This window comes from Camellia sinensis, chromosome 2 (assembly GCF_055761805.1).
Source record: "Camellia sinensis isolate YWXY chromosome 2, ASM5576180v1, whole genome shotgun sequence".
In the NCBI taxonomy this organism is placed as follows: Eukaryota; Viridiplantae; Streptophyta; class Magnoliopsida; order Ericales; family Theaceae; genus Camellia; species Camellia sinensis.
Genome location: NC_138962.1, coordinates 16,575,037 through 16,598,855, shown reverse-complemented (window position 1 = coordinate 16,598,855; position 23,819 = coordinate 16,575,037). Strand labels below are relative to the sequence as shown.

The following is a 23,819-nucleotide window of genomic DNA, read 5'->3' as shown; positions in this document are numbered from 1 at the left end:
TGAGGGAAGCATATACTTAATCAAACTAGGGAATTCATCTGTAACATTTTCTAGAACCTCTCATGCACACTCCGTGATAGAAAACTTGACTCATCATTATTATACACATCTTCAATCTTTGTTCTCTTCTTTCTATAGTTTCAAGCGTATCATAGAGAGAAGGCAACATTGTTACAAGAAAATCTAAATATCATTTTTTTTCCTCCGCTAAATATATGTACAAGGACAAAAGAATTGAACAACCATTGAAAAAATAAAATTACCAACCTTTAAGATTTTATGATATCATCTAAAATTACCTGCACAAGAATGCAAAACATTTTCCCATTAGTTCATTAGGTTATTGCTTGCACGTGGGCACATGTAGACACATGCATGTTGTTTGCACGTGTGCAACACACATTCATGTGCCATTCTTGTGTGCTCGAGAAATTATCATTATGTAAAATTTCTTCAACCATTTACATCTCCATTTTTTAATTATTCTAAGAATAAAATCTTAACTATGTAGCTAATCAATTTCCCTGAGGCACCCCCAATAAATAAATAAGAGAACATAGGTTAAATGAATTGTCCTTCAACAAGATCTTAATCATCTGATCCAATATTTAAACTATCTTATAAAGAATCAAGAACAAGAGCAACAAGATTAGAAAGTTAATTACTAATATTAATCAATATGTTAAGCAAGAAAACCCAAGGATGATCCTTGCCAAATTCTTTGAGAATCTGGACATATGAAGAAAGTAACGGAAAGTGTCTATGATAAACGAAGTGAGCTGGTTTTGGTATTTCAAATGAGAAATATTAAAAATAAACTATCAACTATTCTTAAGTTTTGATAAATGTGTACGAAATGTATCAAACTATGTATAGAATGAATAAAAATATGTAAAAGTATTTGAAAATATGTGAAACACTATGTATAGAATGAATAAAAATATGTAAAAGTATTTGAAAATATAAGAAACGTATGTTGTAATTATAAATATTTTGATACTATGTAATTCTTATTAGCAATTGTTGAGACTATTAGTCAGACTCTTATTTTTTTAGTTAGTAATAAACATTTCAAATACTTTTAACATCAAAGGTTGTGACCGTTTTCAACATGCAACAAATGTTGTTATGAAAGTTTGAAATAGTTTTCAATGCACAGCAGAGCAATTATTGTAAAAGTATAGAATGGTTTTTAATGTGCAACAAATCAATTGTTATAAAAATTTGGAATAATTTTCAACGAGTAAGTTTGGAATGATTTTCAACGTGTCATAAAAGTTTGGAATGATTTTTAATATGCAACAAATCAATTGTTATAAAAGTTTAAATCAATCTTTAACATGTGACAAATAAATTGTTATAAAAGTTTAAAACAATTTTTCAACGTGTGACAAATTAAGCATTTCGAAAATTTGAAATAATTTTCAACTTGTAGCAAATCAATATCAAGATATGAAAAAATCAAAATTCATTGTAACAATCTAAAAGAAGTTCAAATATAAAACAAAAATATTAATATGCAGAGAAGTACATAAAATTTGACATTTTAATCATAAATATAAGAAAAAAAACTCTTATCACTTAATTTACTCGTCTAAAAATGCTTAATCACTCTGCTAAAAATGGATCAAATGATTAAAGTGGATTGCCTTGGCATCATCTTTTAGCTACCAAAAACCGATGGCAATGGTTGGCTGCGTGAAGGTGTCACTGCAACTGCCATCTAACCACCACCACCACCACCACCACCACTACTGTCGCCGCCGCCACCACCAACCCCCACCAATTTCCACCACCCATTGCGCTCTAACCAAGCAAGGCCACCGCTTTCTCTCCTCCCTCGCCACCACCACCGACGATCCATCACACTCCAATCGCTTAATCCGTAAATTCGTACTCTCCTCTTCCAAATCCATAGCTCTCAATGCCCTCTCCCATCTCCTCTCCCCCCACACTCCTCACCCCCACCTCTCCTCTCTCGCTCTCCCCGTAAGTCTCTCTCTCTCTCTCTCTCTCTCTCTCTCTCTAAAATACTTACAGTTACTCTCTTGACATTGCTGTTGTAGTTGTATTCGAGGATCAGCGAAGCTTCATGGTTCAATTGGAACCCAAAGATAGTAGCAGACCTCGTCGCTTTGCTTGATAAACAGGGACAAGAAGACAAAGCACAGTCCTTGATTTCCGAGACCGTTTCCAAATTAGGGTTTCGAGAACGCGACCTGGCTCTTTTCTACTGCAATTTGATTGATTCTCACTCCAAACACAAATCGAAACCAGGTTTTTTCGATTCCTACGCACGTCTGAAGGAGTTGGCGTGTGCTTCATCCTCTGTTTATGTGAAACGTCGCGCATTTGAATCGATGGTCAGTGGCTTGTGCGCTATGGATCTACCTCCTGAAGCTGAGAATTTGATGAAAGAGATGAGAGGTTTAGGAGTGAAATCATCTGCATTCGAGTTCAGATCTGTGATATACGCGTCTGGAAGATTAGGCTTGTTCGATGATATGAAGAGATGTGTGGTTCAAATGGAGATTGAAGGTTTCAAATTAGATACAGTTTGTTCAAATATGGTTCTCTCATCTTTTGGAGCTCACAGTGAGCTCCCGGAGATGGTTTTGTGGCTCCAAAGAATGAAATCTTCAGGTGTTTCGTTTTCAATTCGAACATATAACTCGGTGTTGAATTCTTGCCCAACAATCATGACAATGCTTCAAGAACTCAAAACTGTTCCCATTTCAATCCAAGAGCTGATGGAGAATTTGCTCGTCGATGAAGGTTTGCTGGTTCAGGAGTTGATTGGATCATCAGTTTTTGAGAAGGCAATGGAATGGAATTCATTGGAGGGGAAGTTAGATTTGCATGGAATGCACTTGGGATCTGCCTATTTGATTATGTTACAGTGGACAGAGGAGCTGCGGTCAAGGTTCCGGGATCAGAATCAGGTGGTTCCGGCAGAGGTTACAGTGGTTTGTGGGTCAGGAAAGCATAGCACAGTTAGGGGAGAGTCGCCGGTGAAAGGTCTGGTTAAACAGATGATGGTTCGGATGAAATGTCCAATGAGAATTGACCGGAACAATGTGGGATGTTTTGTTGCCAAAGGGAGAGTGTTGAAAGACTGGTTAGGTTGATCATATCAAAAGTGATAGCTCTTGAGAAATTTCAAATGTTCTCCGTATTATTTGCTGATGAATTAAAATCAAGTTTTGGGCATGGAGTACATATCTGCAGTATCACGTAGAATTCAAATGTCAACTTATCACTATTCGCAAAAAATGGAACCAAACCTGAAATCGACATTACCACAAAAAAATAAATAAATTAAAATTAAAATAAAAAGAACCATGGGAGCTGTATATTGCAAATTGCCACCAGAGTTGACCTAAACAAACGATGTTTTACATGAATATACAAAGTAAAATATTCCACATGCAAAAAACCAGCAGGGGGGCAGGGGCAGGGTTAGGGAACAAAATTTACCATCCCAATCCCATCATGGCTCTAATTTACCTCTGTATAAGTAAACTCTCTCTATGACGTTACTTCTTGTGGTGCTGCGGACTTGCTGAAGCATAATACTCAAGTTTCAGCTCTTTCTAGTCTGCATCTCCTGTGAGCCTTCGACCATTCCTGTCCTCATTGGCCTTCACACAACTCTTGCAAAAAAGATGCCCAAGTAGTACTCTTGTAATGAAATTAAACTGCAATGGCAAGCAACAGAACAATCCATTAAATCTACATCTTTTCAAGTCATCTCCAAATTGAAGGCAAAATTTAGATTGCCACCGAGTGTGTCCTAGCATTACAAACAACTCTATGATTCCATGGATGCCAGTTATAGCATACATGAGATCACTTAAACACAAAGAAATGAATTTCTTAAGTTGTGAAAAAAGGTTCATCAAGACAGATCACTTGAACATCATAGAAATGAACTTGGCTAATTCTCCTAGAAAGAAAAATCAACTCCACATTTACAATTTGTTCAGACAATGGCAAATTATTGAGAAATCGATTTTTGCTAAGAAGTCACAGGTACAATCCGAGACACAAAATCAAGGCAAAGGCAGATTTTTCATTTAATAGCACAGATTTTAGTTCATCCCTACGGTGCATAATACTAAATCAAATGAAAGAATACTAACCTGCCACTGGCAAGTGGTGTCTTGCAAAGAGAAACAGTAATTGTGTCTCACCAATGACAGAATTCAGCTGCATACCCATGTTCAGAAAAAAGATAGAAAGTAGAAACTGTTGATAAGCTTAGTGTCACTTTCTCTGTGTGATCTTGTGGCTGTTCTACATGAGGCAGTATTAACGGACCTGATCCCTTCCACTGTCATTTCAAATTAATTGAAAGAAGAAATAGAAAGAAAAAAAAAAAAAGATCCCGGTTACGAGCTGATAGATAGACATAGAGACACCAATACAAGTCCAAAGTCACATAGGGAATTGTAATGCTCAAAAGTAAGTGATAATGGCAACTACAAGAAGCCAAAACATGCATAAGGACAATCACAAAGTCTTCCATCTGATGATGTTTATATACATCTGTTTTCTTATCAAACAGCAAGAGTTCTCCCCATTCTGTCAAGTGTATTAACTCGTACAAAATGGTGGGGATCATGCTTGCACCTCTTAAAACCAAGGAACTATTTCAACAAAATGGCATACCTAGCATTGATGCATAACAATGAAAACGTTTTAGCTTGCAGGTCCTAAAACCAAGGCATCCACCATATATACATCTTTCCAAGGTTTTTGTGTGAAACTGCTTCTGCAATCAAGCGGCGTGCCTGTCCTTCTACAGCAAGAGGCAAAGATGGTGCTGCTCCAACACCAACAACAACTCCTTGCAGCCGTGCTTCAATATTACAGATAGCTCGCTGCAATTTCAAACACAGCATACTTAAGGGGTTAACTCTTTAAAAGATTTTGCCCACAAAATGATCTTTTATACCAAACTTAAAAAGTCAAGAATCAAGTATGTTACAGTTAAACTAAGTTAGAGTGATTACACCTAGCCGCTAGAGTCACTTAATCCACAATTCCAGTCCCTTTTTTTGGTTTAATGGAAATAATCAAACTTAAACATAAGTATAATAACTGCATAACATTTTTCTTTTTTAGTACAATGGAACTAGCATACGGCCTTCTATAGAGCATAATGGTAAAAAAATTCATTTAGCAAACCTATTTGATTGGGACACAAAACTTGGTTTGGTTTGGTTTGGTTTGGGTGAAATGGAACTAGCATAATATAAACTTAAGCATGAAGTCTACATAAATATCTAAAAGTAAGATATTATTAATACAAGCCTGTGGAATGGGGTACATAACAGTACTCAGATTGAGTACAGTTCCCTTTTACTAGTTGATCCACACACTAGCGAGTTTCCCCTAAAGTTTAAATCAATTTTCCAGCCAGAGCAAACATTGTACACATTAAGTAGTCTTGGCAGTTAATGGGTTCTTATAATGCTAGAACATGGTCAATTCATAGTTGACTCACAACTAGAAACTAGTTTTACTTTGGAACAGATTTTTCAGGCCTAAAAAGCCAACGACTAATTTCAACTTGGCTGTCTGCAAAAGCGGATTTGAGTCTACTTGTAAGTTGATGAGCTAAACTTCAAAATAGAAACAATTTTGTAGTCAATCATAAAGCTAACATGCTAAAAACAGTGGGAAAAGGAGAATAATGAAGATTCTAACCTGTGCATGGGGGTTCTGAACTTCAACCCCACTGGACTTGTGAGATTTAGTCCATTCCACAAGAGGATCATGGATGAAAGTTTCAAGAACACTCATTAGAGTCTCCCTGTGGGCCCTGAGTACTGAAAGTGTGATCTCACAAACCCTCAGGAAAACACCCTCATATCCAGTAATACCCAATCCATCAATCATGTTCTGCAGATCCAATCAGAAAAGACAATTCAAGAATTTAGCCACCAGGGATAGTTAAGAATTTGAAAATCTAATAGAAAATATTGTGAATAACATTGTGAAGTGTTAAGAATGCACTCGATTGAGGGAATAACATTGCATTTAAAAACTCTATGTTTTGTGTTATCCAGAATGAGAGAACTTATTTGCAATATGCAAGTACAAAATTTAGTAGAACAAAAATCCAGTTACACATGATAAGCAATTTGCACAATTTGAGACTCTTGAATACAGCAGAAAATTTGGTCATAAACCTCAGTGAGTCAGGTCATTATACATCAATGGCGCTTTTCTTACCTGGGTTAGCCTGAAAGGCACCAGCTCAGGTTTCTCCAACTGCAAACCTTTGTCAAATAAGCAACTGAAATCAACGTGAACACAGTCACCTGTGGTAGACTCAAAAAGAATATTTTCACCATGTCGATCTCCAAGGCCCACAATGTGCCCAACCATCGACCAAACAGCAGTCGTGTGTGCATAAGCAACTCGAGCCCTGAACCAGGCAGCTGGTTCAGAGAATGTGTTCAAAAACCATTTGTGGAAAGCTGGAGGAAACATTGGCAGAATTTTGTTCTTCAGCATCTCATCTTCTGGCATTTTCCCTTGGCATTGATCATAAATTCGCTTAATTTGAGGATTTGTCTTCTGCCTGTCAAATTTCCCACTACTTATATAAATGTCTTGAAGTATGTGTCGGAGCCCACGAGTGTGTGGCACCCATTCTACCATACCACAGTCCTCTGTTAGTGGAATCACTGCAAAGGTACGAATGTAAAGCTTCCTCCTGCGACTTTCTGGGCACTTGGATAATAAACGGTTTATCATAGCATTAAATTCCATCATGCGCGCATCTTTTCTGAGGTCATCTTTGGGTTTGCAAAGGAATGGACGTTCAATACCATCACTGCCCAAAAGAAAAACCTGTAAACAGCAAAACAATAGAACCCTTGTTACAACGATGACATGCGGTACCATGTTCAGTGACCATCAGGACAGACTATCAGGCTTATATACGGGGTATGATATCATAACCATAAAGTTTACAAAAGGTCCCATGTGTTACAACTATTTGATTAGACTGATAAAAGAAGACAACCCAAGGCACAAGACTCCTGAAAAAGCAGGGTCTGGGGAGTGCAAGATGTATGCAAAGCCTGCTTTAGCAGAAGCCTCATGCATTGGTTCACCCTTTTTTTATCTACCTGAGATCAGATGATAGCATAAATGGCCAAGCTGACAATGGAGCTATTTCACTTTCTTTTAGGTGTGTCAGGAGACATTTGGTTCCTTTCCTCTCTAATTCATGATCATAAAGTTCATTCAGTAGATATACAGTAGGAAATACCCGTCCAAAATTATAGTAAAAGGCAAAGATATATAGTAAAATGCTTTTTTGGACATAAAGATGGCCATGGGCCCTCATACGCTATTATGTGGCACATTACAAATGTGAAGTAATTGAACAACAAAATGCCAAACCTGTGAATCAGATGGGAGTGCATTAACAAAATTCAGTAAAAAACATATTCAAGCAATCTGATTTGAACCACAGATCATGCAAGAAGCTTACCTTCTTGGGTCGCTGAAGAGATGAAAGGATCTCCGCTTCATCTGCGATACCTGATATTGTAGGAAGCTCTGAGGCAGAGAAGATATCAGATCTAAGCGAGTCAGTCAGATTTGTATCATATGTGGGTAGATTAACTGTGAGGGACTGTTGGATGGGCATTATGATACCGAGCGGCATCATCCTCTTCAATGCACTGAATTCAGTTAAGATATTGATCGTCCTTGCCTTTGACTGGCCCGCATGGAAGCACAACCTGATTAGATGGTCAATCAGGGTTGCAAATTGAACAAACAAATTGTTGCCACCGTTTCCCTGACTTGACCCTTTTCGTGCAGATTGTATTATCTCCGCAGCAGCCTCCCTCCTTGAAGGTACTGTGGATTTTGAAACTGCTGCCATAATCCAAAGGGCTTGCTGTGGGTATTGCCGGAGAACGGAAGTGATGATGTGTTTGACCAGCCGGACAATTTCTTCATTTTGGTGGCAAATTCTAGAAACTAATTGAGGAAGAACTGTTAACCACTGATGTGTAGGCAGATCCTTTAAACACCCTCGCATGATGCTTACTACCTGCAAAGGAAAGAATAGAACAGTATAAACATATATTTTTTAAAAGATGATGTCGGAGATAGTAATTACAATTTTGGTTGAAAAATATGAAGATAAGTACAATAAAATCACTACCTTCAGATGAACATTTTTCATATCTTTATTGGATGATGAACCACTTCTTTGATAAATGCTCCCAAAGTCAAACCAAAGGGTTAACAACCTTGGAAGGGCTTGAAAGAGATTCTTGTGGCCCCTGTGAAGACCCTTTGCATAGAATAACAATACATCAGGAATGTAAGACCACCAACGCTTTTCAGAATTTAAATTCATAGAAACAACGGTCATGGAAACAGATGGAATCATCCTTGGACCAAGGTCAAAATTCTCCTCCTGCCGTTTTCTGGCATCAACAAGCAGTTCATCACAATACTTAGCCATATAAAAGTATCCTTTCTCCCACTTGGGCTGAAGTTCCCTCACCCTAGAATAAAGACCGATAACATCTTCCTTCTGCTTCTGGCCAGTATAATGGATCCACCTTGAGTACAGGAGGAGGGTTTTGGCAATATCCAGATTCTCATTCAGATCTTGAGTATCAGAAGGTAAAGGTGGTTGGTTCAGTGGAACCAATGAAAGGCTCGTGATGGATGACATTGCAGCAGAGCCAATAACCTCCACTGGCATGTTCAGGAGATTTTGTTGCAGTTCTGCAATGGCACCATCAGATCTCCTAGTGCTCCACAGAAGCTTAGCCTTTTCCATGTGAACATTAGGTGCACCTGAAGCCTTTGCTTCTAAAATTGCTCGATTAGCTGTCTCATAATGACCAGCTGATCGACAGAGTTTTGCATATTGCAGCCAGCAGTTCCCAACTTGAGCACCAAGACCACTGGCACCAAAAACCAGTCTCCGAAAAGCCAAGAGTGGCTCCCTCGTCCAGAGAGATGGTTGTGTAAATCTGAGCCGATTTTCCCAGTTTTCCACTACTTTTGAGAATCCAGATTCACCTGGATGGAATGACTTCTCCAAGAAAGACTCACCAACAAGGAGAGTGTGGAAGTCTTCTAGTTCCCTTAGCATGTGAAGCTTTACAACAAACGGGTAAGCCCGGATATAGGAATCCATGCCTGCAGCAGCCAAAGGAGCAATCAGAGCTTGTTTTGAGAGTGCAATTCTTTCAGCAACTGAGAATTGATCTTTTTTCATCATTGCTTGGAGAATCTTTGCAACATCCATGTCAAAGGAGGCATTACTCTCCGAACTGCTACATAGTAAACCTTCTTCATCAGCCCCATTAAGGTACTCATCCATCAGCTCCCACCTGCCAAGCCTCCATGCAGCCTGAACACCTTGCATACACCATGTTTTCTTGTACTGAGAAACCCTAGAAATTAATCCATCGACATGAGTAACCATCGCCTGCAAATGGCACATGTTTAGCAAACAGTTAAGGACATCTGAATGCCTCTGAACTGAAGTGGGTTCCATCTGCAGAGCTTGTTCACAAGAAGTCAAAACTTCTGCCCAGTTTCCTGCTTTCTTGTTTATTAAGAGTTGGTCTTGTAAGCTTTTAGATTTACGTAAACATGCCAAACCAGATAAACCATCAGGCTCATCCAAGCTGCTGTATATTTCCATCAGAAATGAGACATCTTCATCCTCAAAGATGCCACTTCTCTCAGCAGCAGGGTTGAAAGATCCTGACTTTTCCCGAACGTGAGACTCAAAGTACAAGAAGGACCTAGCATAAGCCTGACACCTGAAGGAAGCCCTAGCAAGGGTTACCTTAGGAATTGCAGCCAAAAGCTCTGAAACATATTTACACTGCATAAGGAATTGGTCTGAATCCGTTGAAGAATTAGTGCTCTTCTCTTTTAACTTGGACGCTTGTTGCTTAGAATTTGATGACTGAAGAGACTGAGAAAGAGCAATTTCTTGTTCAACATCATCCACCCATTGGCCAAGATTATCAAGAAGAGTGAACACAGCCTGAATGCAAACTTCACTTTGTCTGGAACTGATTCCATGAATTGCAGCCACATTGTTCTCGGATACTGCAGCATCAAGAACAGATAGGATCTCTTCTGTTATGCCACAGCGTGCCTCCTCAGTACCATGGCAGACAGCATCAAGGACCAAATAAGGTAGCAGATATATTGCTGTTTGCATATCATGACGCACTATACCTCGGCAAGAGTTGAAAATACTTGCACGAGAACCAGTTGCATGCACAGTCAATTTTTTTATCCAGAAAAATATCCATCTTCTAAATGACATCGAAGGCCTGTAAATAGGACCGGCAGATGCAGAATCAGCCACATTTGGAAGCTGAAATCGTGAGGTTAAACAAGGGGCAATTATCTCTTTGACATAATTAGAGAAACGGTCCCACAATCTCTGACCCCTCCCATTCATTCCACAGGAATCAGCTGTGCTCTTGATACCAGATGGAGGGACACCAAAAGGAGGTTTACATTTTAGTGTCTGTGACGCAGAAGCTGTAACATTTTCATCAAGTGAAGCCTCACAACCTGCAATCTTCAGCAGCTCCTGTATAGCCAATGCAGCTGAGTCTTGGATAATGGTGTCAGGTGAAGCTCTAAAAGCCCTGGCCAGATGCTTGTGGATCAACTCAAAGATTAAATCATCATCAGAACAAGCAATTTTAAAGCGCTGGCTTGAAAAACCCTTTACTTTGGCAGGATCAACTGCACCAAGTGCTCCAAGGCAATCAGCACATACCAACTTCAGCCGCTGTCCAACCAAAGTCCTTGATTCTTCTGCACAGCCTATAAGCAAGGAAGTAATCAAAGAACTCAAGGCATCCATATCTGAACCTACTTCCCCAGTGACAAAAGAAGTGACATCCTCCCTTCTCACATTCAGCAGTTTGCTCAGCTCACAAGCCACCATATACCTAACATTCAAATTCTCATGATTTAACCCATCAACAATATCTCGCAGTTGGTCTTTCAAAGTCATCGGCCCACGTGCTTCACATATCACCTTGTTCACTTCTGCTAGAGCAGGAATACTGGGCAAAGGAGGAAACTCACAGATATGCTGCTTTAGAATACCCCTGTTCTCAAAAACAAGTTCTTCCAATATTTCCACAATTTTACTGAAATTTGAAGAAGAATGTTCTTTATCTCGCTCCAACAAAGGAATAAGAGCAGCAAAAACTTGAGATATTACATGTTTAGTACTAGAAGGCGACACTTTTGCCAACTGCTTTATAAAAAAATGCAAGACACAGAGACCCTCAGCCTGCAGTGACTCCTTATCTATAGCATACATGAGAAGAACCATAAGTTTAGGTACATAAGTGCTAAGGTGTGAACCCATCATATTAATCAGCATCTCTATACGTTTCATGGCTTGTTTCTGCAGTGACAGATCCTCTGAATGAAGCATTTTTCTATCCATACTGTTGAGAAGACCAACAAAATGATTCTTCAAAAATCCAGGAAGATCTTCAGTACCAGTCAGAATTCTTGCAACTTCACTTATCATCTGAGGCACCCTAGCTAACCTGTAAACACAAAATGTAATAGCACTGACTGACTGATGTTCCATTTTACAGATATAACAGCAGCAAGTAACATGAAATGAAGCATAAATTCTACGCTAAAGAAACCCCAATATCAGAAATCCTGTCCAACCAATTCAGGTTTGAAAAGTATTGACATAAGGACTAACAAGACATAAAAGCAACAGCTGAACTTAGTCAACATCCAAACCCTAGATAAAAGTAAATAAGAGAAAGAATTGCAGCTCGACTTATATGTAATTACACAGTAGTTAAGAGCGCATTACAAGTAAAGCAAAGCCAAAGTTAGGAGAACACTGAAAACATGCTTAATTTTAGACTGATCAACCAACAATGTCTACATCATTTCCTTAAAATCTTCAAATTGGCAAAGAATTTTGTACCTTTTGTTTGTCTCATCCAAATCACCATCTATAAAGCACACAAGTTCATCCAGAAGTGCAGGTAATGCGGCTGCAAATATTTCTTGGTTGTCAGACCCGGTCTGCACATGGTAAAACTGCAAAACAGAGAGCAACTCTCCACTGTCAGCTCGATGAAGAGCAAAAGCAAGCACTTTTGGTAGCCAAGTAACAATCAGTTGCACCATATCCGTGTTTAAGCACTTGGCTAACTCGTATAAGATAACAACAGCTTGATCATTATCTTGCTGAGTGACCACGAGCTTTGGAAGGACAACAGGAACCATTTTCTTGACAAGTTCTTCAGTTTCAATACTGAGAACGGCCTCTGCAAACTCTCCGGCCATTTTTGGACGACTTGAAAGCATCACAGACAGATAATCATATAATTCATTCCGAACACTAATAACTTTTGATAGGATTAGCTCAAATCCTCCTTTAAGATGGAAGAAGCAAGATCGACGTATTAGCTTTGATGCTGTCAACCTCACTGTCAAATGTGGATTATCAAGCTGATCAACCAATAAAATAAGCGAGAATAAGAAAAGTTGACTGTCAATATCAACTGAAATCATAATCTCTGCTGTGGATTCCAGAAGAGTCTCAAATATCTGCGGATCATCAGCTGCTGCCAAAGCATGTTTTATCTTGTCCAAGAATTTCTGTTCTTTTGTTTTGTTTGATTCCTCCTCATCTAAAAGCAAACAATTTAAGATGGGCTGCTGAATAAAGAATCCAATCTGTCTGCTGAATGCTTCTCTCAAAGCCCTTTTTCTGTGGAGGAGTAGGTATTCAACACATTTAATCCATTCAGATCTTGTTTTAAGCAGAATATCCTTGGTTCCATGTGCAATGATTCGCTGAATTATTCCTACACAAGCAACTTGAACCTCTTCCGACGACTCATCATAAAGAAGCTTGAAGAAGAGAGATTGTAGATTGACAAAATCAGCATCGAAACCAAATTCTATGCTTTGAATGTCAGGTAGATGCACAACCCTCGAATATAACTCATGATTGTGTACAACTCTTCTGTCACACATTGAACACCAGAATCCACGCAGTAGATGATCTACTGCTGAATTGTGTTTAACATTCTCCTTCGCCAGGAATAATTTGCAATCACTTTCACAAAGACTATCAACACCATTACAAGATCCATAAATGCATGCCAAATAACCAAGAGAAAGAGGAATGATTTTCTTGACTTGTTCATTCTTCTCTTCCTCCAAGAATCTGCAAATTAGAAAAAGGAAACCAATAGAAGAATTAGGTTTAATGGCCACAATTAAATCTAACCTGTACAACTACACAGTGAGCAGAGCAATAAATCTAGGAACAACTCTGGATATTGCATTTGTTACTCAGACACCTATCACATTCTACGATGCCAACATGCATTAATGATACGAACCATAGCACAATTGAAGTTGGATGGATACCCCTATCCCAAAACCCAACGCAACTCAAAACAAATAATTCCCCTAGCAAATAACACAAAAGAAAACTCCTCTCTATAGTTCTTCTTACCACACTACCCAATCTTGTATTGATTCTAGGACCTTTTGTTTCCCTATCTCTTCATGGTTTTACTTGCATCACTTTCAAGTATATGTCACTAACACTTGGCATCCTTTATCGGAAAAATAAATAAGTAAGAGAAACATTAAGTTGAACACACAATAGTTGTGCAAGGAAAGGTTATCAAATGTTCCAACCCAAAAAAAAAAAAAAAAAAAAGAAAAAAAAGAGAGAGAGAGGAGAGAGAGAGAACAAGAAAAATAAAAGACCATTCATCAATCATAGGAGCTCCATGCGTATAATGTGATGAATGCAAATGTTTGAACAAAAACTTCACATGATACACTCAAAGCTTTTTTTTTTTCCTCTTTAACTAGGTCCAATCCCAAAGCACACTAAAAAATACTAGTGCCCCACACACAGAAGAAATATATTGGTTACTTACTGCAGCCTTTTGAACAAATGTGTCAGAATAGCAAAACCAGACCACAAAACAATTACTGGCATTGAAATGACAGATTCAGTTCTAACTTCTTCCGCTTCATCTTGAAGACCCAAATCCAGAACTTCGAAATCACTTTCACTTTTCAATATGCATCCCATCTTGGACAGAACTTGGACAGAGAGACATTTTGTCTTCCATGGAGGATTAGGTTCTGCAATAACAAGAGTACGAGTCCATGGAAGCTTTAGCAGTAATAGCCAATGATCTGCACCATCACCCATATTTCTTAAAAGCCTATTCTCCTCAGGAAGGGAACCTAAAAAAAATATGGTTGACAAAAGTCATAATATGTTAAATAGCAGAATTTAGTAGATTAAACTAGCACACTTCCAGAGAACAAGCTAAATAGTAATAAAACCGGAATGAAACTATTCTCTGCAGCAAGTTCATTCCAGCTCAGGAAATATTAAATTCTTGTGCTTCTTAATCTTATAATTGCAAAAGTAAAATGACACAGGACATTAAATGTAAATTTTATGTTCACTAAGTTACAAAGTAATACCAAAAACAAGAAAATCTAAAAATAGATAAATAAAGATACAATATGAAAATATATAACTTTTCTGCATAAATAGGGCTTATAAATAGGGCTTCTACAATAACCTATTTACAAGAAGCAGCATCTTGGTGATTCCCAATAAGTACCTTCCTTCGTCCAGAAAAATTGAATTGATCATGAACAAATATTCCTAGCATGAGTTTTCAACAACAATTTCTTTGATTTATGCTACCCTCATAGCAAATGAGAAGATGGTGAATATTTTGATGAAAAGTTAAAAACAAGATGTACATGCTTACTTTCCACAAGCAAGATACTGTGAACCGCTTCCAAAAAGATGATTAAATCAAGTGGAAGTGAACTAAACTGTTTGGCCTGCAAGATATAATTCTCAGTTATATGAGTGCAAGTACAGGGTAAGTTAATGAGCAATATACAAATAATAACCGAACCTGCTCATATATCCAAGGGATCCACTCACGCATCTTCCCAAAAATGCAACTTGAAAGTTCTGTCCGTGGGTATATACAGAAAACGATGCTAAGAGTGCTAAGAGCTGTTAAGGCAACTTCCGGGCTTAATGAATTTGCTTTTCCACCTGGAGGATTTAGACATTCAACAAATGAAAGAAGTAAATTGTGCATATTACAATTAAATTCACTAGCAATCTTGTTTGCATCCTGAGAATTAGCATCTGAAGTAATAACTTCTTGATTTAGCTTCTGACGCTTTGGCTTGGATGTGTTGAAGTCCTGAACAGGTCTTTTCCCTCCAACTCTTAAGCTCTCATATCCACTGTGATTTGGGGTTGATAAATGCATATTACCATCATCAGTTGATGCTTCTTCAACAATATCAAGACTGATCGTAGATAGAACTATTCGTAAGCAATCAATCAATGCAAAACAGGCATTTGAGGAACAAAGCAAGCAGATGAGAGATTCTGGCCTCCAAATGTGAGGGGGGCAACTTTTAACAATTCGAATGTATGCATTGCATAAAGCAGCCTGAAAAATAAAAAGTAATTACCTTCCCTAAGGAATTAAGTTATCAATTTTACGTCTAGCTAGAATAATCATGACTGTCTACAAAAAAGAATAATGGGGACCAGATTAAACCTTAAGCTCTGGACTTCTTGTTCTTCGCATTGACTCTGGAAAAATAGTGACTAAATTTGCAGCAGTCAACCTGACATCATCATCACTACAACTAGAGTGCAGTACATGAAGGCAACTGCCCATGGAAGAATCATAGACAGTGTTTCTGCAAATTGAGATTAGCATTAGTAGTAGTGTTTTAATGAAAATACTTGAGCAAAATAGTCTGACGGTAATTGTTTACCAGTGAAAGGACAATAATTAGACCACCAAGAAATTTTTATTACACCATGTAGACCTGTAACAGAGTACAACAAAAGCTGCAGAAAAATTGCAGTTTAATGGGTTTTCTCAGTAGGACCCACTGACAATTCAAAGCCCTACCAATTGTTGTTTTTAAAAGGGAAGTAACGAAGGGGAGTTATCTCAAGTGTTTAGAAATACTAGTTATAACTAAACAGTAAGGGACAATGAGATAAAAAAAGAAAAAGAATCAAAAGTTTCCAGTGTAAAGTACGAAAGAATTTGTCATGGTAAAACTAATTTTCTAGTGATATTCTACTACAAACTACTGACTGACCTAAAACTAGACCATTCAAGCTTCATACAGGGATAGTTATGAGGAAACAGTAGTAATTTCCAAGCATCTGAAGATGTACCTGAACACTGGAAGCCCCTCCACATCTTCACTTAATATAGTTGATATCAGCTGAATTAATTTCTCGCTGGGAACAATTTCATAATCCACAACTGTTCCAATGATGCGTGCAAAGTCAAAACATGCCTTCACAAAATTTGATTTGTTAGATAACCATACCACAATAAGCTCACAACTCGCAAAGTCAAAGATGGAAAAGTATATATACATTTATCAAGCATTCAAGTTTGGTTGAGCTGATAAGCTAAATATATAACTAAAAAACTACACTGAAAAATGCCAACTTGTAATCAATATGCTACCCACCATATGCAGATCAGCTTCCCCATAGCATAACAAAGTACATGCAGCCGAAACAAATGACACATTGATAAGTCCTTCAACATATAGAGTTCCCTCAGTTAGGCATTTAGAAATAAGCCTAATGACCCAAGTGGCAAAAGGCTGCCACCTTTGTTTGCCAGTGAGGTTAATCAAAACACCAAGACCATCAGCAGCTTTGCTGCAAGGAGGAAGATCACTGAGAAGAGCAGGATCACTGGAAATACCATTAAACGACTCACAGAAGCACTTCAAAGACACTTTGCGTGATACTGTAATGCTTGACTCGTTGGCACAGAGAGATGCTATATAAAGAAGATCTGTACAAAGACGAGCAAGTTACTTTATAGGATGGTCCTGATCATGGCTATGAGATATATTAGTAGTGCAAAAACATAATTGAAGAATTGATCGCAATGGTCTAGACCATGAATCATTGAATTATGGAGCATTATAGCGTGTCAAGAATTATGTGCCATGGAGTAACCAAAAGAAAAGAAAAGAAAATAAAGGTCAAGCGCAAGAAAACAAAAGAAACCCTAAAATCTCTTATCTCAATATCATAGTATGTGAAACCATTACATAAAAGGCCTATTTATAGGCATCCACCGAAATTCTTATTAAAAGTTGCAAAAAGTAAAACTACAATTTTTAAAACATAATAAAACAATCAAACTTAATAAATATAAAGTAATGCAACCCCACTTGAATGGGAGCTTCGTGCATTGGGTCACACTTTTTTATCCAATTCCCTCATCCATCACTAACTAGAGAAAGGGACAGAAAACAAAAAACGTTGCTATTCTTTCCATGAACATTCTTCGTAAGTTTGAGGAAATCATCAAACAAGAGTACCACTGTGGGCAACAAAGAGAGAAAAATAATATAGAGCATCACTCAGTTCTTTAAATGATGCAATCACCTTTATTTTATATATTGTGATGTTTGCAGGGTGCATTTCATACCTTCAACCATCAGCATGGTGTCTATAAAAAACTGACGGTATGCATCTCGATCTCCTGTACGGAGCAAGGATAAAAGGGATCCAACTGTTTCAAAAATCACTCCATGCCGAGAGCTGAAACATATTATGTTAATTTTCCAACAACCAGTGATAAAAAAATAAAAAGATGCTGAAACATGTACTCAACAGAAAATGAAGAAAGAAATATGAAAAACAAGCAAGAATAGTATCAAGAAGTGGTAATGTGCATTTTTTGCACAAACATTGTTTGTTTAGTGATAAAAAATTCAAACCACATATCTTTTTTTTTATTTAAACACAGGCTAAAGATTTACAACTAATAGTCATTTTGTAAAAATTTAATGTATAAAGAGAAATGATTGTATTATTGATTGTTTGATTTGATTTCTATTACAATGATTCATGATTCCTATATATAGAAGAGGGTGAGTGTGTAGTAGGTAAGGAGTAGGCGAAGTGGAGGTGGTAGTGGTGTAGTGGGTTAGGTTTAGTGGAGTAGGTGAGGTGGTAGTGGTGTAGTGGGTTAGGTTTAGTGGAGTAGGTTTAAGTGGGTGAAGTAGGTGATAGGTTTTAACAGCCCCCCGCAAACTCAAGGGGGATAGGAACTAGCCAACTTGAGTTTGGAGAGAGTAACAAAACAAGAAAATACATAAAAATAAAAGAGGATAGGAGACACTGTATGGTCGTGTCAGACCATTGGTGAAGCCACTGGATGGTGGTGTCATAACGTTGTAGAGGACACTGTATGGTGGTGTCATAACTGTGTAGAGGACACTGGATGGCGGTGTCAGACCGATGTAGAAGACAGTTTATGGGGTCATGTCGGACCGTTGTAGCAGACAATGTTGTGACAGTTGTTGTGACAGTTTACAGAGTCTTGCTGGACCCTTGTAGAAACTAACCGTAATCAATGTCGGGACAGTTTACAGAGTCTTGTCGGACCCTTGTAGAAACTAACCGGAATCAATGTCGGGACAGTTTACAGAGTCTTGTCGGACCCTTGTAGAAACTAACCGGAATCAATGTCGGGACAGTTTACAGAGTCTTGTCGGACCTATAAAGGAGCTAACCGGAATCAATGTCGGGACAGTTTACAGAGTCTTGTCGGACCCTTGTAGAAACTAACCGGAATCAATGTCGGGACAGTTTACAGAGTCTTGTCGGACCCCTAAAAAGTCGCACCCTCAAAAGGCGTGCCAAATCTATCAAAAAGCCTGCCATCAAAAGGCGTGCCCAATCCATAAAAAGGCGTGCCATCAAAAGGCGTGCCCAATCCATAAAAAGGCGTGCCATCAAAAGTTGCGCCCTCAAAAGGCGCGCCCACTTCATCAAAAGTCGTGCCCGACAGAAAGCGTCGAGCCATCAAAAGGTGAGCCGGAGACGCGGCGAGGCACGTGAGCGACAAAGCGGCGTGTCGGCCGCGTCGTCAGTGTCAATATAAACCAATGCGGAGGCGGTGGAAACCAAACCAGACTGAAACCTCTGAACTTGTCATTCTGAAACAATCTGTAAATACTCTGTATCCAACCCTTCTCGGAAACACTCAGCAACCCAAAAAACATGGCCTCTTCCTCCCGTTCAGCTACCCAGAACATGGCCTCTTCTTCCCGTGGTCTGCTCACTCTCTTTCCCGACCTCAACGAGTCAACAGGAGAGATAACTGGTGCGGTGGCCCGTGAACCTCAACCAAACACCTCTGGTTTTGCTCCGTTGAACTTTCCGATGCGGTCGGTGGAGCAAAAAATGACAGTGCAAATGGATATTGAGGCCAATCAGTATACATTGAAGTCATGTGTGGAAACCATGACTGCGGTCACAAACTTGTCGCACCGGTTGCAGAGTAGGACAAATGAGGTGCAGCAGTTAAACGCCCAACTGGCTCTGCTCCAACGCATGTATAAGGATGCGCGAGCAGAGATAAGTGTGCTGAAAGCGGAAAACAAGGAGCTGAAGCGGAAGGCCACCGTGATGTTCCGATTTGGAGGTCCGCCATATGCTGTAGTGGAAGAGCAGGAGGGAGTGAATGTGCTCGGTGGCGTGGGAAATACGGAGGCAGCACCGGCAAGGGCCGCTCAGGACGGAGGCAAAAAGAAGAGACCGGCGGCAGAGTAGAGAAGAAAAATCCCGCCTGTGGATGTGGTTGTTTTGTGGTTTTTTTATTTTTATTTTTATTTTTTTTTTATTTTTTTATTTTTTTTGGTGTAAAATTGTGATCAGGGCGGAGTCCCGATAGAAATAAAATGAGTGTATTGTGCAAATCTGAATGGCTTGAAGGTACAAGACTGAGCAGAAAAAGTAGATGGAATGAATTTTTTTTTTTTTTATATATATATATAAAGAAAAGATAAAAAGTTGAGGTGCAAGGAAAAGTTGGGCGGTGGAAAAGGTGAGGATGGTTTTGGGTGGAGAATATGTTAGAAGGGAAAAGTGTATATAATAATAATAAGAAAAGTGAAGTGGGTGGCCCGAGGAGGGTTCAAGTCATGTCTCTAATAATAATAAGAAAATGAATTGGGTTGATACAAAATAATAATAAAATAAATGAGTGGAGAGAAAGGGACCAGAGAGACAGACAGAGTACTCGAGTTTGTGGGCTATGTATCGGAACCAAGTCGATAAGGAAACCATCGCAGGTTGGAGGAGTGGATCTTCAAGGCGGATCTCGCAGCAGTCCTCACTGAGTTAGTCCAAAACCAACCGAGTACCCTCCTGGGAAACAAGGCGGTTCAGGTTGGTGTAGGCGGGCCGCTCAATGTCAAGAGAGCGCCTGCAGATTTCGTAAATAGCTTCATTGTCAAGAAGCACAGCGACATCAGTATGCTCCAGGAGGGAATGGGTTGAGAGGACACTGTTGTAGGGCTCAACAACAGATGTGGAGACTTGAGGAGAGGGATAGACAGTGAAACCAAGCTTTGATTTCTTGCCATAATCAACTGAGAGGCGCTCCAAAAGAAGGGAACCAAGACCAGATCCAGTGCCCCCTCCAACAGCATTGAAAACTAGGAAGCCTTGGAGGCCAGTGCAGTTGTCAGCAAGTTTACGAATACGGTCCAGGCAGAGATCAACAATCTCCTTCCCAATTGTATAGTGACCACGGGCAAAGTTGTTGGCAGCATCTTCCTTGCCACTGATGAGTTGCTCAGGGTGGAATAGCTGACGGTAGGTTCCAGTCCTCACTTCATCTATGACAGTGGGTTCAAGGTCTACAAAGACAGCACGAGGGACATGCTTTCCCGCACCAGTTTCACTGAAAAAGGTGTTGAAGGCATCAGCAATGGTGAACAGGCTTGACAGGGTGGGTGCTAGACTTGTAACTAGCATTCCTAGATGATGTTGATCATCATGAGTAACAAACAACAAAGGAAAGGACCCCCATTCAGTGCATGGTGGGTGCTCTGTGTGTGTGTGTTTTGAACCATCATTGTTGCAGACGAGTGAAGGTAAGTGTAGAGAATTTTAGCGGACTAGGTTGAGGTCCGGCAGGCGGCCAAGGCGAAGTTGCCGCCCGCCGGTGAAGCAAAAAATACTACGTTCTAAACCAGCTCTGATACCATGTAGAAATTTAATGTATAAAGAGAAATGATTGTATTATTGATTGTTTGATTTGATTTCTATTACAATGATTCATGATTCCTATATATAGAAGAGGGTGAGTGTGTAGTAGGTAAGGAGTAGGTGAAGTGGAGGTGGTAGTGGTGTAGTGGGTTAGGTTTAGTGGAGTAGGTTTAAGTGGGTGAAGTAGGTGATAGGTTTTAACACATTTGATAGTTGCTATTCACATAGCATTTTGTAACCATAAATTAACATCCAGCCATACACAATTAAAATATTGTTGAGAATATGTACAGAGGCCAACACACCCAACCACAGTGCCAAAAATGTAATAAATGCTGCTCGGAAGATATCAAAACTATCTTGGGTGTAATGCATCATCTGTTCATTCTTTTTTCTTATTGAGGAGGTTGAAACCTTAATTGCACGAACTGGGTGCAGAGACGAGCGTGGGATGGCAAGGGCACATAGGAAACATATAAGGTTGGAAGCAACTTGGGGAGTGTTTATGTAGTTTATGTATAAATATACTGTAAGAATTTCTTTTCTTAGTTGGGGCATAATGTGCTGTCACTCTACAAAATATACAAAATCCATAACTTAAAAGTGGATACCTTAGGCCATCTGCAGTCCTTACTCAAATTTGAATAAAACATTGAGGCCATGTTTGTTTGGGCGGACTGGATTAGCATTCCCATAACTAATAGTCCTAAGACTACGAATCCGTTGGATTATGTATCCTTTCTTAACTAATAGTCAAGTTTAAAATAATTAGTCCCTACTTCAATTGTTTAACCAAACATCGGATTAATAATTTTGTTGGACTATTAGTCCAATCCCAAGCTCATGTCCACCCAAACAAACATGGCCTGAGTTTCTTTTATATGAAACACTCCCAATGGACAAACTTAGATTTAAGCATAAATTTGAGTAAAAGCTTCACTAATGGAAGATTGATTAATTTAAAACACACAAAATAGCGTAGAAATTTTTGAGTAAAGATTTGAGTCTCCCTTGATTTGGGTAAAAATTTGAGAAAAACTCAATTTGTTATAAATTTGGGTCAAGCAATGGAGGATGTTTTAAGTGACTTTTACCAAAATTTGAGCCAAGCATTGGAGATGCCCTTACAACACCAAACATTACACAAAAGTCAAATAACATAAAACTCCATAAAGAAACATAAAAGACAAACATTCTTTCATTAATAACCAAAGAAGCATCAAACTTGCAGACAATACACTAGAAAATTACACAATTTCATGACAGCACACTAAAGAGAATACTGGTTAACCACACTCACCGAAATGCGGGCTCGGCGAAGAATGGCAGTATGTGACCAATAAGAGGTAGGACTGCGGCAGCCCTGCCATGGAAGAAAACTCCGGGGAAATTCTTTGCTGTGTGAGTCAATAGCTTCAATACCGCGATGACCTCTCTCTCATTGGCTACACACCAAGAAAAGCAACGATGAATCCGAGAATTTATTGAACAGAGGGGTTTTAGAGAGAGAGAGAGAGAGACCTGAAGAAGAGGGGACCACATAGGCGTGAAGAAGATTGGGAAGAACAGCGCGAAATCTGATCTCGAGAGCGTCATCGTCTCCGATGTTGGGAGGTGTTGATGATGAAGCTGCTATGCGTTCGCGAAGCTCGTGAACTAGGCTTGAGAGGTTTGCCATGGCCTCTCTCTCTCTCTCTCTCTCTATCACTTCCCTCCTTTTTCGAATTTTACTTCACTCACTCACTTTTACTTGACTGCAGTTGATGAGTCACCGCCGCTTTGTTCTCCACTCGGATCCAACTCGGACAATTCTCCCTTATTTTATTTTGGACCCCTATAAATTGAGATTTCCTCCTCCTTGTACCCTAACAATGGGAACAAAATTTATTTATTTATTTATTTATTTATTTTTAAAGGTTATGCTAACTTCTGCCATGGTTTTTGCGGCGGTCCCCAAAACGACGTTGTTTGACGTCGTTTTGGAGAAAACGACATCATTTTATTTAGTGATTTTTTTTTTAATTCAAAATTTTCATTTTCTTCATTTTTCTCATTTTCTCTTTTCTGTATCATTTTATTTGCTTTGCACCATCGATCTGAGTCGGTGAACCCTAGCAGAGAGAGAGATGCATTGTAAGAGGCGACTAAGGAATTGAAAGAGAACGAACGCAAACTGAGAGAGGAACTGAGAGACGAAAGAAATGGCAGAGATGGAAAAGCAACGCAATGACGAACGAGCAACGCAAAGGATCGCAAGCAACAGTGAGTCCAGCGGCGATGCGATGGCGGGAAGGCGACATTGCGGCGACGGCGAGGCCTATTTCATCATCTTGTTGTTATATACATATATAAGTATAGATTTGTTATTGATTTTGGTTTGGTTCAGTCACTTAATCTGTTGGGGATTCATAAATGGGTTGTTATTGATTTGTCAAAAACATGTAAATAGATTGGAACCATATATGATTTTTTAACCCATATATGTTGATTTATTTAACCCATTTCACTTAATTTATATGAAAAAAATCATATATGTTTTATTAATTGATTTCACTGAAATCATAATTCAGATTTTTTTTTATTCAGATTTTAGCCCATGATTCAGATTTTTTTCATATGAAATGGGTTCACTCACTGAAATGGGTTCAGTAAGTAAAGTAGG

At 39.0% G+C, this 23,819-nt stretch overlaps 2 protein-coding genes and 1 pseudogene across 6 annotated transcripts; 1 reads left to right on the top strand and 2 right to left on the bottom strand.

The window, feature by feature from the left end:
• Positions 1-1,615: 1,615 nt before the first annotated feature.
• On the bottom strand, positions 1,616-22,889 carry LOC114290372 (serine/threonine-protein kinase ATR). 4 transcript variants are annotated; one of them, XM_082913832.1, is made up of 18 exons: positions 22,679-22,889; positions 22,458-22,602; positions 17,583-17,695; positions 16,603-16,937; positions 16,298-16,422; positions 15,660-15,804; positions 14,994-15,548; positions 14,841-14,916; positions 13,983-14,298; positions 11,999-13,252; positions 8,198-11,597; positions 7,514-8,083; positions 6,241-6,864; positions 5,713-5,907; positions 4,672-4,883; positions 4,143-4,333; positions 3,508-3,698; positions 1,616-3,222 (listed from the first exon to the last, which is right to left on the bottom strand). In XM_082913832.1, exons 1-15 carry the CDS (start codon positions 22,833-22,835, stop codon positions 4,716-4,718), a joined length of 8,178 nt encoding a protein of 2,725 aa, XP_082769958.1. In that variant the 5' UTR covers positions 22,836-22,889; the 3' UTR covers positions 1,616-3,222; positions 3,508-3,698; positions 4,143-4,333; positions 4,672-4,715. The 4 variants fall into 4 exon arrangements, with proteins under 4 accessions (XP_082769958.1, XP_028090055.2, XP_028090053.2 ...); XM_028234254.2 differs by having other exon boundaries at positions 1,630-3,284; XM_028234252.2 differs by lacking the exon at positions 1,616-3,222 and having other exon boundaries at positions 3,294-3,698.
• Positions 1,681-3,219, top strand: LOC114270564 (pentatricopeptide repeat-containing protein At2g17033-like). The gene is made up of 2 exons (XM_028212087.2): positions 1,681-1,989; positions 2,067-3,219. The coding sequence occupies exons 1-2, from the start codon at positions 1,681-1,683 to the stop codon at positions 3,126-3,128; spliced, it is 1,371 nt and encodes a 456-aa protein (XP_028067888.2). The 3' UTR covers positions 3,129-3,219.
• On the bottom strand, positions 19,918-21,120 carry LOC145819881 (tubulin alpha chain pseudogene; annotated as a pseudogene). The gene has a single exon (XR_014360628.1). The product of XR_014360628.1 is annotated as a tubulin alpha chain pseudogene (transcript).
• Positions 22,890-23,819: the final 930 nt, after the last annotated feature.

Excerpts from the sequence above, each read along its gene's own strand:
- LOC114270564 (XM_028212087.2), top strand. The coding sequence starts at position 1,681 with ATGGCAATGGTTGGCTGCGTGAAGGTGTCACTGCAACTGCCATCTAAC. Across the intron at positions 1,990-2,066 it reads TCTCCTCTCTCGCTCTCCCC|TTGTATTCGAGGATCAGCGA; the intron begins GTAAGTCTCTCT and ends TTGCTGTTGTAG.
- LOC114290372 (XM_082913832.1), bottom strand. The coding sequence starts at position 22,835 with ATGGCAAACCTCTCAAGCCTAGTTCACGAGCTTCGCGAACGCATAGCA. Across the intron at positions 8,084-8,197 it reads TGAAAAATGTTCATCTGAAG|GTAGTAAGCATCATGCGAGG; the intron begins GTAGTGATTTTA and ends TTTCCTTTGCAG. Across the intron at positions 6,865-7,513 it reads CTCTTCAGCGACCCAAGAAG|GTTTTTCTTTTGGGCAGTGA; the intron begins GTAAGCTTCTTG and ends TGCTGTTTACAG.